At 40.6% G+C, this 13,311-nt stretch overlaps 1 protein-coding gene across 1 annotated transcript in view; it reads right to left on the bottom strand.

Moving 5' to 3' along the window:
- The window catches only part of gria4a (glutamate receptor, ionotropic, AMPA 4a), a gene marked incomplete at both ends in the record, with an annotated part of 221,244 nt that overhangs the window by 46,218 nt on the left and 161,715 nt on the right, over window positions 1-13,311 (bottom strand). The window contains 2 exon segments of the mRNA XM_080429317.1: window positions 9,378-9,538; window positions 10,351-10,566. Coding sequence (XP_080285443.1) covers window positions 9,378-9,538; window positions 10,351-10,566 — 377 coding nt within the window.

The raw sequence follows: 13,311 nt of genomic DNA, 5'->3' as shown, positions 1-13,311 counted from the left end.
TCTCTAGAGGAGGAGGAGGAGTGGAGGGAGGGAGACCTGAGGGAGGAAGAGGAGGTGGAGGGAGAGTGAAGAGGAGGAGAGGAGCGGTGGTGGAGGAAGTACTATGTTTTACTTAAGTAAAAGTAGCTTTAACACAGTGTAGCAATACTGTCACGGTCTGTGAGTTCTTGTCGGTGTCGGAGAGTCTGTGTTTGGCAGTTAGCCATACAGTACAGTACCTACTGTACCTGTGTTAACCTGCCTGTTTGGTAAATAAATACTTTGATATGATCCTGCCTGCCTGGAGTCCTGCTTTTGGGTCCTACTCGTCCTCTTCCTGACAAATACTCTGTTAAGTAAAAGTCCTGCCTTCAAAATGTTACTTAAAGGTAGGGTAAGTGATTTACTTTGGTTAAAATAAGTGTTAAATAGCTCTATATTCTGAGGGTACTCATAGAGTGTTTGATCAGTAAAAGGATTCTCCATGTCTCTCCAGCTCTTTATTAAACAGAAAATGCATTTTCAGTGCTCTCTCCTGATTGGCTTAAATGTTGTCACCTACCTGAAAATGTACTGTATTCTGTTTACTAAAGAGCTGGAGAGACCCCTGTGACCGAACAAACGCTCTGTAGCAATGCTTACTATCAGAATATGGTACTGTAACCTTTTTAACAAAACAAAACAACAATACCCAAAAATATCACTTACCCTACCTTTAAGTAAATCTACAAAAGTATTGGCATCAAAATATACTTAAAAGTATCAAAAAACAAAAGCACTAATTATTATTATTATTTTCAAAAGCTTTCAAAATGCGTCGAGATTCTGGAGAGAAATTCACCCATCTACAAGCTTGTAGACTGCCAATGTTTTTAACAGATGAAGTATAAAATAGGATTTAATTGATCGATGTAAGTTTCGTAACATAACTAATACAAGTTTTCAATATATGATGTAGTGGAGTAGTGGAAGTATAAGGCATTGACAAAATGGACATGCTCACGAAAAAGTACCACTTGAGTAAATATACTTGGTTACTTTCCACCAGAAATGATGGGAGAACCAGGGGTGAAGAGGAAGGGAGGGAGACACAGAGGAGTCACAGTAATGTAACACTAAACCAATAAAAACACCACTGTGGCAGAGCAGGCTATCATGTAATAAACACTCACTTTTTTTAAGCAGCCGTGGAAGTGAAACTGACATTTGAAAAGGGTCGCTGGCAAGCAAACCACCATTATCATGTTTAATATAGACCATTTTGAAAGCTGTGAGAAAACAGCTGTTGAGCAAACCCAGCCAGTGGAGTTTGAATTATGGTTCTGAATCATTTGGCCCTGACTATGTAATAATGCCGTGCCGTATGTGTGGGTGGAAAAAAAGCGGTTTTCAACTATTTCATTTCAGTATTTACCCTGCCTGCCTGCCTGCCTGCGTGTCCGCCTGCATGCCTGTATTAGATGGCCTGTATGCCACATGCATGCATGTAGGTCTGTATGCCTGCATGCAGGTAGACCTGCTTGCCATGTTCATGCCTACGTTCATGCCTACGTGCATGCATTCATTGTTTGTTTAAAGCAGCACTATGTAAAAAAAATTATGAATAAAATAAAAATGTGTCCAATCTGTATGGTAGAGTATGTTAATACAATATAACGTATACAATTATACAATTGGGGTGGCTTGTATTTTGTCTCCCTGCTCTTCTATTGAGACGTTTAGATCAGTGTCAAACATCATGTCTCACCCAGACACAGGATGTGACATGAATTTTGACCTGATGGTCAAGATTAAATTTATCCCCTGAGCAAGCAGGCAGGCTCTATTAGCTAAATGGTAAAAAACAAATGCTGGACTTGCGCAGGAAACCGGGTTCAAATCCAATCCAGGCAAATGTGTTAAACACAATCTGGGAACCCATTCGGTAAAAAAAAAAGGGGGCAAAAAAAATCCCCCATATGTTTTTGCACCACCTCCTTTTTTGTGTAGGGACAGGAACTCGGTTTGGCTCCTCCCTTGTCTTTATTCTAAGCCCCCAGAACCACGGAGAATGATTGAAGCCTCAAATCTGGTATTGCAGGGACGCTACTGCACACGCTTCTATCGTCTGAAACGCTAGTTCGCCTGCTCTATTGGCTCCAACGTTGGAGCCAATCCAGGAAGTACAGAGGTACTTCCGGGTGCTTCATGCGCTGGTGAGCAACTTTCATTGAAAATAATAGGTGAGGGCGGGGCTGTCCGCCCTCTAGATATATTATATTCTATGGTTTATTCCTGCTAACAACACTACATGTTTAAGGCAGTGGTAAACATAACGATTATGTTTTGTTTTGCAGCGACTCCTTCAAATGTCAGCTCACTGGCATGGTTGCTTAAAAAAAAAATAGCCTTTTCATTTATAATGACGCGGATGGTTAATTTGGTTAATTTTTGGGGTCAAAGCGGTCAAGAGCAAAAAGACATAATTAGCCATATCTCAGGAACAGACAGGCATAGGTCAAGAGACCTGTGTGGGCGGGGTACACACTACACCCTCAGGTGCGTTTTTAATTGATTTGCTGTGAGAGCATTTCATTTAAATCTAATGGAAGCGTCTCTGTCAAGGTTAATGTGATCTCTGGCTGGAGGCTCTTGTACGCTCCGCTCTACGCTGCATATGGCTGCCATCACTACAGTGTGTCCACGCATTCATTAATCAGCTGTTCTTTGGATTTCTTTGGTTTGCCGAAATGTTGAGAGGGTTGACACGCCTCGACACAAAGAAATATGCGTCCTAAATTACATTTTGGACTGGATGAACAAAGAAAATCCCTGCTCTTTTGGGGGACATTTCTCACTATCCACTGTGGATTGACTGACGTGTTTGCCCGCATTACTGGGGGAACATTGCCTATATGTCAGTGGTTCTCAACCTTTTCTGGATCAGGGCCCACTTGAATATCTCAAAAGCGTTTGCGGCCCACCCATGTGACCACTTAACACGGCAGCCTATCGGCTGTGTTCAGATGGCATGGGCTGCCATTGCCTTTTCAGAGCATGTTTATTTTAATGATCAATCGATCCAATTGTGTTCCACCTTGGATCAATGTAACTAACGTATACTTTACGTTCTTATTTATTGGTATTACTTTGTAATGTTATATTATATTATAAGTTAAATCTTAGTGTTTTGCCAATTATTTGTTTATGTTAATACTAGCTGTTCATATTCTATTCGTGATGTTAGTGCATGTTTACAATATTTATAATAGTCAATAATTTACTGTTAAATATACTGTTAATATACCATCAGTGCACTTTTACCATCTTTAATAGCTCATACATCATACTACAATTATTTAGTAATTGCAGACAGTCCAAATGCAGAGGAACAAGCAAGAGTCGTGTACCTAAATCTCCTGTTTTCTGCTACTTTATTCCAAATACATGTGTGTCACTACCTGTGACAACTCTTCTGTTATTATAATAAGTCTTTAATCCTAGCTGGAGACCGACCGATGTCAGATTTTGAGTCCTAGACCACTGATTACCAATGTTTTAACACATATTTTGTCAAAAGTGTAAATTTGGCTATTATTTTTGACATGCACTATGGACACCAGGTTTAAAGTGGCTAAAATTCAGGACACATATCAGCTGCATAATTACCAATACCGATCAGTGGTGGAAAAAGTACTCAAATGTTTTACTTAAGTAAAATACTGCAATACTCTGTTACAAGTAAAAGTGCAGAATTCAAAATGTACTTGAGTAAAAGTACAAAAGTATTGGCATCAAAATATACTTACCGTACCAAAAGTAAAAGTACTACAATATTTGAAAATAGCAGATCGACAAGCTCACAACGCGTCACCATGCGACTCGTTGTGAGCTTGTAGATCTGCTATTTTCAAATAGCCTATGTATAAAATAGGGCTGAAGTGGTTAATGTGTGTTTTACAATGTAATAATGTATATCTTCAAAGTAACTTGTAACTAAAGTTTACAAATAATTGTAGTGGAGTAAAAGTACAATATTTGTCTCCAAAATGTAGTGGAGTAGAAGTGAAAATAATGGAAATTGGAAATACTCAAGTAAAGTACAAATACCTCAAAAATGATACCGATGACGTCAAAAAAGTCAAATAATGGCTGATATATCGGCCAAACCAACATAATGGACATTTTCTGTATCTGTCCATGTATTTCATGACTGCGGTACTGTCATGACAACTGACAATCCCCCGCGAGCTCAATAAAGGTCTATCTATCATCTAGACCTTTTTTTATTTCATCTTCCTGCACAGTTTTCCTTTCAACATGCATCTCATAGAGACCCAAGTGAAAGCCGAGCGGAGGGAATTGAATGAAGGGCAAAGAAAAGTGATATGAAAAGCCTATTGAGTGGCAGGTTCCTTCTTTCTGATGGATATCATCACTGTCAGGCGGAAACCTTGTATGTACCTTTTTTACCAAAATGGCTAAAAGCAGTGGTGTAAAGTAACTAAGTACATTTACTCAAGTACTGCACTTAAGTAACATTTTGAGGTATTTGTACTTTACTTGAGTATTTCCAATTTCTCATACTTTTACTTCTACTTTTACTTCTACTAATGTTGTACTGTTACTCCACTACAATTATTTGAAAACTTTAGTTACTAGTTACTTTGTAGATTTTGATTATTATTACAGAACCACATTAACCACTTCAGCCCTATATACATTTCGGCCATTTGAAAATAGCCGATCTACCAGCTCACAATGCGTCGCGATGCGACGCATTGTGAGCTTGTAGATCTGCTATTTTCAAAAGATCTTTTGACATTTTATATATTTGAAAACTTGTGAAATGGGACATCCTGCATAATGACTACTTTCTACTTTTGGTACTTTAAGTACATTTTGATACCAAAACGTTTGTACTTTTACTCAAGTAAATGTTGAATTCCAAACCTTTACTTGTAACGGAGTACTTCTAAATTGCAGTATTGATACTTTAACTTAAGTAAAACATGTGAGTACTTTTTCCACCACTGGCTAAAAGAATCAATGGATCCAATGTAGCTATTGTTCAGTCATAAGCGCTTGTACATTGTTAATATAAACACTCAACATTGGTTTAATGTGTATAAAACCCACTGACAGACTTAACCACTTTCACTTTCAAAAACGTTCAAAAATAGCAAAAAAAAGGCAGATCATTACTTTTGCATGACATCCTTGTATGACGTAGTAGGGCATTCATTATTTTATATTAAAATTGGCTAATGGAGGACCGGCCGGCCATTCAAGGAGTTCCCAAGGACCCCCTAGCTGAGAGAGAGATGAAGCAGGGACCCCACTATATTATATAAAAAATGTTTCAGATTAAACATTTTTACTTGATCTGCTCTTTTTCCCAAAAATAGCCGATTTACAAGCTCACAACGCCTTGCAGCGCGAGGCGTTGAGAACTTGTAAATCTGCTACTTGTGGCTAAAGTTCTCCTAAGAATAGGGATTATATAGGGCTCAAGTCAAGTGGTTAATGTAAAAAAAAGATATCCTATCACACAAAGATTTGACGGCCCCCCCGTAGTAACTCTGAGGACCCCCTAGGGGTCCCGGACCCCCTGTTGAAGACCCCTGCTTTAAGCTATAGCTCTAAAACTATTTACCTAACTAATTAACCAATATCTCATTATAATTCTCTGCTTTCATATGAAAAGAAAATGAATGCTTCATGTAAATGCTAAAATCTTTACAAAAAAACTTCCGGGAAAAAAACAGTGTTTTTAAAATCCAGTCACAGTAACTGTATGGAGATACAAGGTTTATTTCTGACAGAGAAGATGTAGAAAGCCCATTGAGTGTCAGATTCCTTCTTTCTCATGGATATGATCTGCCATTTCTAGACCTAGCATCTATCAGTTGCCATGACGGCAGTAAGCCGGCTCTATTCAACGGCACTGACAGCGGCAGGTGATTTCAATGACACATTCTTCCTTTATGTTAAGCATCACATTATCGCTATGACGACCCAAGGGCTGTACACACTCGTCTATGGCAAGGCCCTGTGAATGACAGAGGTGTGTGTGTGTGTGTGTGTGTGTGTGTGTGTGTGTGTGTGTGTGTGTGTGTGTGTGTGTGTGTGTGTGTGTGTGTGTGTGTGTGTGTGTGTGTGTGTGTGTGTGTGTGTGTGTGAATGACAGAGGTGTGTGTGTGTGTGTGTGTGTGTGTGTGTGTGTGTGTGTGTGTGAGTGTGTGAGTGTGTGTGTGTGTGTGTGTGTGTGTGTGTGTGTGTGTGTGTGTGTGTGTGTGTGTGTGTGTGTGAGAGTGTGCGTGTGTGTGTGTGTGTGTGTGTGAGTGTGAGTGTGACAGGGGTGTGTGTGTGTGTGTGTGTGTGTGTGTGTGTGTGTGTGTGTGTGTGTGTGTGTGTGTGTGTGTGTGTGTGTGTGTGTGTGTGTGTGTGTGTGTGTGTGTGTCTGTGTGGTAGAACTACTGTATGTGCGTGAGTGTGTGCAATTGTGTGTGTGTCTGTGTGGTAGTACTGTAGGTGCACAGTATTGTACGTGCGTGCCTGTGTGCACACATAGCATTAGTGTGTCTACCATTTTTCAGAGTTTCGGGGCTGGAATTGGCCTGTCACTCAAAGTAAAGCGAGAGAGTAGGAGAGCGACACGACAGGTGTCTGGGGGGGGAGAGAGAGAGAGAGAGAGAGAGAGAGAGAGAGAGAGAGAGAGAGAGAGAGAGAGAGAGAGATGAAAGAGATGAAAGAGAGAGAGAGAGATGAAAGAGAAGGGCCCAACAGGCCCAACAGTCACAATGTGACTGGAAGGCGTTCTGCACAAAAGTCAACATGTGACTTCGGGGCAGTGAGACTGTGTTGATTACAGGGATGCTAGGGTTCAAGTGGTTAGAGGCTATACAGCCTACTTATTTGACTGGGGTCTCCCACGGCTATGTGCTAGATCCTCTACACCAAATGTCTTTGCCATAAAATAGCCAATCTACAAGCTATAGTAGATCTGCTATTTTTGCCAAATGTTCACCACCAGTATACTAACGCTGGGGTTCAAGTGGTTAAATGTAGTATACACAGGCTTAGAGTTAGACTTAGCTTCAAGTAAAGACTAGGCTCCAGTAGTTTATTCAATGCCATCACATCTAGTGGAAAAAGTACTCAAATGTTTCACTTAAGTAAAAGCATCAAAATTAAGGAAAAGTACTCATTATGTAGAATGTCCCATTTCAAGTTTTGAAAAGCATAGAAATCTTTTGAAAATAGCAGATCTACAAGCTCACAATGCGTCTTATCGCGACGCATTGTGAGCTTGTAGATGGGCTATTTTCAAATGACCGAAATGTATAAAGGGTTTGAAGTTGTTAATGTATGTTAATCATACAATCCAATACATCAAATAATTGTAATGGAGTAAAAGTACAATATTTGCCACTGAGATGTAGAAGTAGTGGAAGTAAAAGTATTGGAAATTGGAAATACTCAAGTAAAGTACAAATACTTCAAAATTGCCCACATGTACTTAGTTACTTTACACCACTGTATCTAGTACATGTATAATAGACAAATATACACAGGAGACATCTATATAATAGACAATTTAAATCATTCTTTAGCACAAACTGAAATGCATCTCGTCTCCCTATCATCATTTCTCTCTCTCTCTCTCTCTCTCTCTCTCTCTCTCTCTCTCTCTCTCTCTCTCTCTCTCTCTCCCTTTCTCCCTTTCTCTCTCTCTCTCTCTCTCTCTCTCTCTCTCTCTCTCTCTCTCTCTCTCTCTCTCTCTCTCTCTCTCTCTCTCTCTCTCTCTCTCTCTCTCTCTCTCCCTCCCCCTCTCCCTCTCTCTCTCTCTCTCTCTCTCTCTCTCTCTCTCTCTCCCTCCCCCTCTCCCTCTCTCTCTCTCTCTCTCTCCTCTCTCTTCTCTCTCTCTCTCTCTCTCTCTCTCTCTCTCTCTCCCTCCCCCCTCTCCCTCTCTCTCTCTCTCTCTCTCTCTCTCACTCTCTCTCTCTCTCCCTCTCTCTCACACCAGTAACTATAGCACAGTGTCCTACAGAACAGTGTGAGGAGCGTCCACCTCCACCATAATACATCAGCTGCTCCATCTCTCCAGACTGTCACATACAGTACTTCTTCACTCTATTCTGTTTCATAAATGTATTCTGCTCTCCCTCGCTGCACTCTTCACAATCACCTCCAATCCTTCATTCACTTTCTGCTCTTTTTTGTGTAAAAAACTCTATTTCCCCCGCCGCTCCCACCACCACCAGTCTAGCGGACGTGATGGCTATGAATATTTCACTGAACTGCATTCTCAGGTTATCAATAATAAAATGCCATATTCCATATAAATATTCTACAAAAATCGAGCTGGACGGGGAGCTGGCCTTTCAGTGCTCCATTAAAGATTCATACATACCTACGGTAGCAAACTGCTAGCACGCTAATGTGGCAGAACCATATGGCAAGACCAAAGGGCTACGGTGTATGAGGGAAATTTTCACTCACGTGTGTGTGTGTGTGTGTGTGTGTGTGTGTGTGTGTGTGTGTGTGTGTGTGTGTGTGTGTGTGTGTGTGTGTGTGTGTGTGTGTGTGTGTGTGTGTGTGTGTGTGTGTGTGTGTGTGTGTGTGTGTTTTTCTGGTACATCTATGTAACCTTTATTTCACCAGTAAAAATACAGACTGAGTCTCTTTTACAAGTATCCACTGACCAAGATACAGGATATTTCACAAATGCCATGGACAGCACAAGACAAAAATCCACAAACAGAACATAGCTAGCTCATTGATAAAGGAAGGTGTCTCAAAATGTTCAGAATCGCCACAATTTAAGACTATTTACTATAAAGCCATTTAGCAGATACTCTTATCCAAGTATCTTGTAGACAGACTACTATTCCACAATCTCCGGACGCGATATAGTCAGGAACTACACCTCCCGAAAGCCGAGAAGGTAAGCTGTCATCTGTTCGTCATTTCCATTCACAATACATATTTTAAAATCTCTGTAAAACATATTTTCAAATTCCCATTTCTGCCAAGCAGCAAGCTATCATATGCTTCGACTAATTTGATTTACAGTAGGAGATTTTTTTGTCATCATAGCCAATCGGAATGATCGCATGACTACAGCGATGAGGTGTTCACACAGGTCCGGACAAAATCTGTAGGAGTAGTAGCAACATTTATTTTTGCAAGAATCTGCCTCATGGTGGTGTTATAACAGGACAATTTGAACAAACAATAATTGGGGTGTAGGTTCTTCCTTGGCCTACTGAGAGACAGACGACAGGAGCAAAAACATAATCTCCTGCCTTCGGCCGTTCAGGCCTGATGGAGAAAACACTGTGCTTCAAAGAAACTAGGATACACCAGGTAAAAAATGAACCTAGTATAGCATCTGTCTAAACAGTTCCACTCACCGTGGTGAGATGTCACAGCCCTGCTGCATGAAGGCACCCAGTGAGAACCAGAGAGAGTTGAAGATTCCAAACTCGTTGGGAGGTTGGTCAGTGGGACCCAGCTCAGTGGCGCCCTCCTCTGGCTCCTCAGCGTGCCACTCGTACGGACTGAAACGACTCACCTGCGGGGGTTAAAACACCAACAGAGACGTTTCTCTGTCAAACACTTGATCTCTGCATTGCCTTTATTTTAAAAAGCTTTTCTGGTCGCCCACGACCTCACTGAAGTGGTGGCAGAGGAATTAATTGTCATACGTTTTTGGGGAGAAAAGGGGTGAAAAAAAAAACTCATTCTCTCTCCCAAGACGGCAAACGGGCGACGGCTTGGGACGAATTTGACCATACGTCAAGCGTTTGACACGTCAGTGGTACCCGTAACGGCACATGCTGACTAGAGGAGCGAAGATTCTGTCCCTGTCGGGACGCAACTCGAAGTTTTTTTATTTTTTTTGCGGAGCCGCCACCCTTATACGTCTTGGGTTTGAGAACGGCACTTCCACATTCCAGGAATGTGGTCATAAAGCGGAAGTGACCGGGACGGCGTCAAATAACGTGAAGAGGACCCCCGTCACTTCAAACGTTTTCCGTTAGGTCACATTTATCCTATGAAGTCACTATAATACGTTTTAGGACTGAGAGTTTGTTGTAGTCTACTCTTAACCCATTTTGGGCAGGAACCCCTTTTTGTAACTATACCTTTCAGGGCGGGAACCCCTTTTTGTAACTATACCTTTCAGGGCGGGAACCCCTTTTAGGGTTCCTGTTGCTATGTACAGTATATAGCAACATCATTTTTTTTGTAATTTTTGAATAAATATTTGAAGTTTTTCAGAAATCTTAGGTCAGGATTTGGAAGGCGTTTTTAGAATGGGCCTCAGGTCTAAATGGGTTAAAGGAAAGGAAAGGAAAAGAAAAAGGAAACTGTCACACTTACCAAGAACAGCACAACGCTGACTCCAATGTAGGCGAAGACGATGCACATCCAGATCTCGTAGGCCAGGGGGTCCAGGAAGGAGAAGACCCCCGGTTTGGACTTCTGGGGCTTCTTGATCATGATGGAGATGCCCAGAGACATGAAGGGCTTGGAGAAGTCGATCACCTCCTCTCTCACCAGCGTGATGGTCAGTGGGGCCACCGCTATCTCTGCTTTCTACAAGACCAAAGAGAGAGAGAGAGTTCCGCTCAATGATTTGACATATACTCTAGGGGTGTAACAGTTAATCACTGTAATAGATTATACAAATATATCCATATATATATATATATATATATATATATATATATATATATATATATATATGTATATATATATATATATATGTATATATATATATATATATATATATATATATATATATATATGTATATGTATATGTATATGTATATGTGTATATATATATGTATATGTATATGTATATGTATATGTATATATATATATATATATATATATATATATATATATATATATATATATATATATATATATATATATATATGGCTGCTGTGCATAGAGCCTATTAACCCATTAAGGCTTCGCCTTGTACAATTGGAACCCATTGAGGTTCCGATTCTACAAATGTCTTCTAAATCCCAACAGTTTTCTGAAAAAACATATGTTTCTATATCAGTGGTTCTCAAACTTTTTCATGTCAAGGACCCCCAAAATTATGTGTATTTGGCCGCAGACCCCCATCTCAAAATATGTTGTTCCAGGGACCCCCCAGAAGCAAAGATTTGAGTTAAAAATGTTTGCTTTAAAACAATATTCAAAGATTTGCACACATTTTCACGATTTTTCAAAAATAGCAGATCTACAAGCTCATAGCGCGGCACTCGGTGCTGCGCTATGAGCTTGTATATCTGCTATTTTTGAATAGCCAAAGTGTAAAATAATGCTTTTTAGCTCAAATGAAAATGTGACACAGATGCTTCTTCAGGTCTTAATGGGTTAAATCATGACTCATGAATCTCTTAAATCTTAAACCTCAGAGAGTTGGTGAAGACGAGGAAGGAAAGAGAAAAAAGAAAGCAATTTATGTTCAGACAAAATCCGAACTTAAATTCAGTTTCTATCACAGTGCTAGCAGGAAGATGACATCAGTTATAGTACATAGTGTACTGCAGGCACAGAGCTACTCAAGGACCATTGGCAATACGTTTTAACCTTCTGGACACAATGACCTGCTAAAGAGCTTTTTCCCTGCAGACAATCAAGACGGATGATGAACGAGCTGGCCTAAGCTTGGGAAACGCTAATAGTAATGTTTCTTGTTTTATATATTATGTTTCCTTTGTGCTTCTTCGGGCGGTGAAACCGCCCCTATAAGTGAGGTTTGGAAATTTGTACAATTATCCTGCACTGTGATTGGCCAAAAAAATTGTACAATTATCCTGCACCGTGATTGGCCAATCACAGTCTATTCAGGACTGTGATTGGCCAGTGTCACATGATACATGTGCATAGCCCTATATAAGAAACCATAACTTGAAAAAAAACATACATTTGTTTTTTTTCAAGTTATGGTTTCGTCCATCATAAAGAGTGTTTCAATAAATGTATACATTTTTTGTACATGATTGGTTGACTCCATTCAGTATTGTGATTAGCTAGCAAGACACCGCCCACTTCACACAGGGTGTGATTTTTTAATAACTATTACCAATGCTGCTGGTCATTTTTGCTATTATGTACCAGTATACAGGATGTCATTAACCCATTGATACCTGGAACGCATCTGTGTCACTTTAGATGTCTTTGGCTATTCAAAAATAGCAGATATATAGAAGCTCATAGCGCGGCACCGAGTGCCGCGCTATGAACTTATAGATCTGCTATTTTTGAAAAATCGTGAAAAAAAAATGTTTAGATTTTTTCCAAAAACTGTTAGGATTTAGATTTTTTTTAAGAATCGCCTCAGGTCTTAAAGGGTTAATAAAGACCATCTTGAACCTTGAACCCAGTGTTAATTTCGTAGACTAAAACGATGACGAAAAATGTTTGTCGACTACCTTTTTTCACTGGGAATTTTGTCAGCCAATAAAAAAACAAGCCGAAGTTTCCGAGATTCAGAAGAACTAAAGACAAGTCATGTTATGCGTGGCTGTGTGTGGCTGTCACACTCCGAAAATAGCTCACAATGCTTCGCAGACGCGGTGTGAGCTCGTAGATCGGCTATTTTCGGCACACAGCCAAGTATAAATCAAGCATTACGACGCTATTTAGTCATCTAAATAATAATCTTATGGTATTTAGTCAAGTAAAACTAGATTAAAACTAAAACATTTCAGATGACAAAAAATATGACTAAACTAAATGGAATTCTATTCAAAAGACAATGACTGAAACTAAACTCAAAATTAGCGCTGAATGAACCTTGAACAGTACAGGATAAAGGAGAAGGGACAGGGTGAGGGGTATGGAGCAGACAGAGGAGGGAGAGGGTGAGGGGTATGGAGCAGACAGAGAAGGGACAGGGTGAGGGGTATGGAGCAGGATAAAGGAGAAGGGACAGGGTGAGGGGTATGGAGCAGACGGAGGAGGCAGGAGAGAAGAGAAAAAAAGATGGAGAGAGGGAGCGTGAGAGGGGGGAGGGAGACAGAGATGGAGGGAGGGGAGGTGAACGAGGGAGGAGGTGAAGATGGAGGAGCAGCAACAGAGGAGTAATTCATGGACATGTGGGGGGAATGCGCACGGAATATAAATCATTCATCAACGTCGCACGCACGCACGCACGCACGCACGCACGCACGCACGCACGCACGCACGCACACGCACACACACACACACACACACACACACACACACACACACACACACACACACACACACACACACACGTATGTTCTACTGTTGAGTCAAAAAACTAATTTCTCCAGCGTTTGGTGAAGGTATAGT

The sequence above is a fragment of the Gymnoscopelus braueri genome (assembly GCF_963280865.1).
Source record: "Gymnoscopelus braueri genome assembly, chromosome: 5".
Lineage (NCBI taxonomy): Eukaryota > Metazoa > Chordata > Actinopteri > Myctophiformes > Myctophidae > Gymnoscopelus > Gymnoscopelus braueri.
The sequence above is the reverse complement of the archived record's forward strand: the minus strand, read 5'-3'. Positions and strand labels throughout refer to the sequence as shown.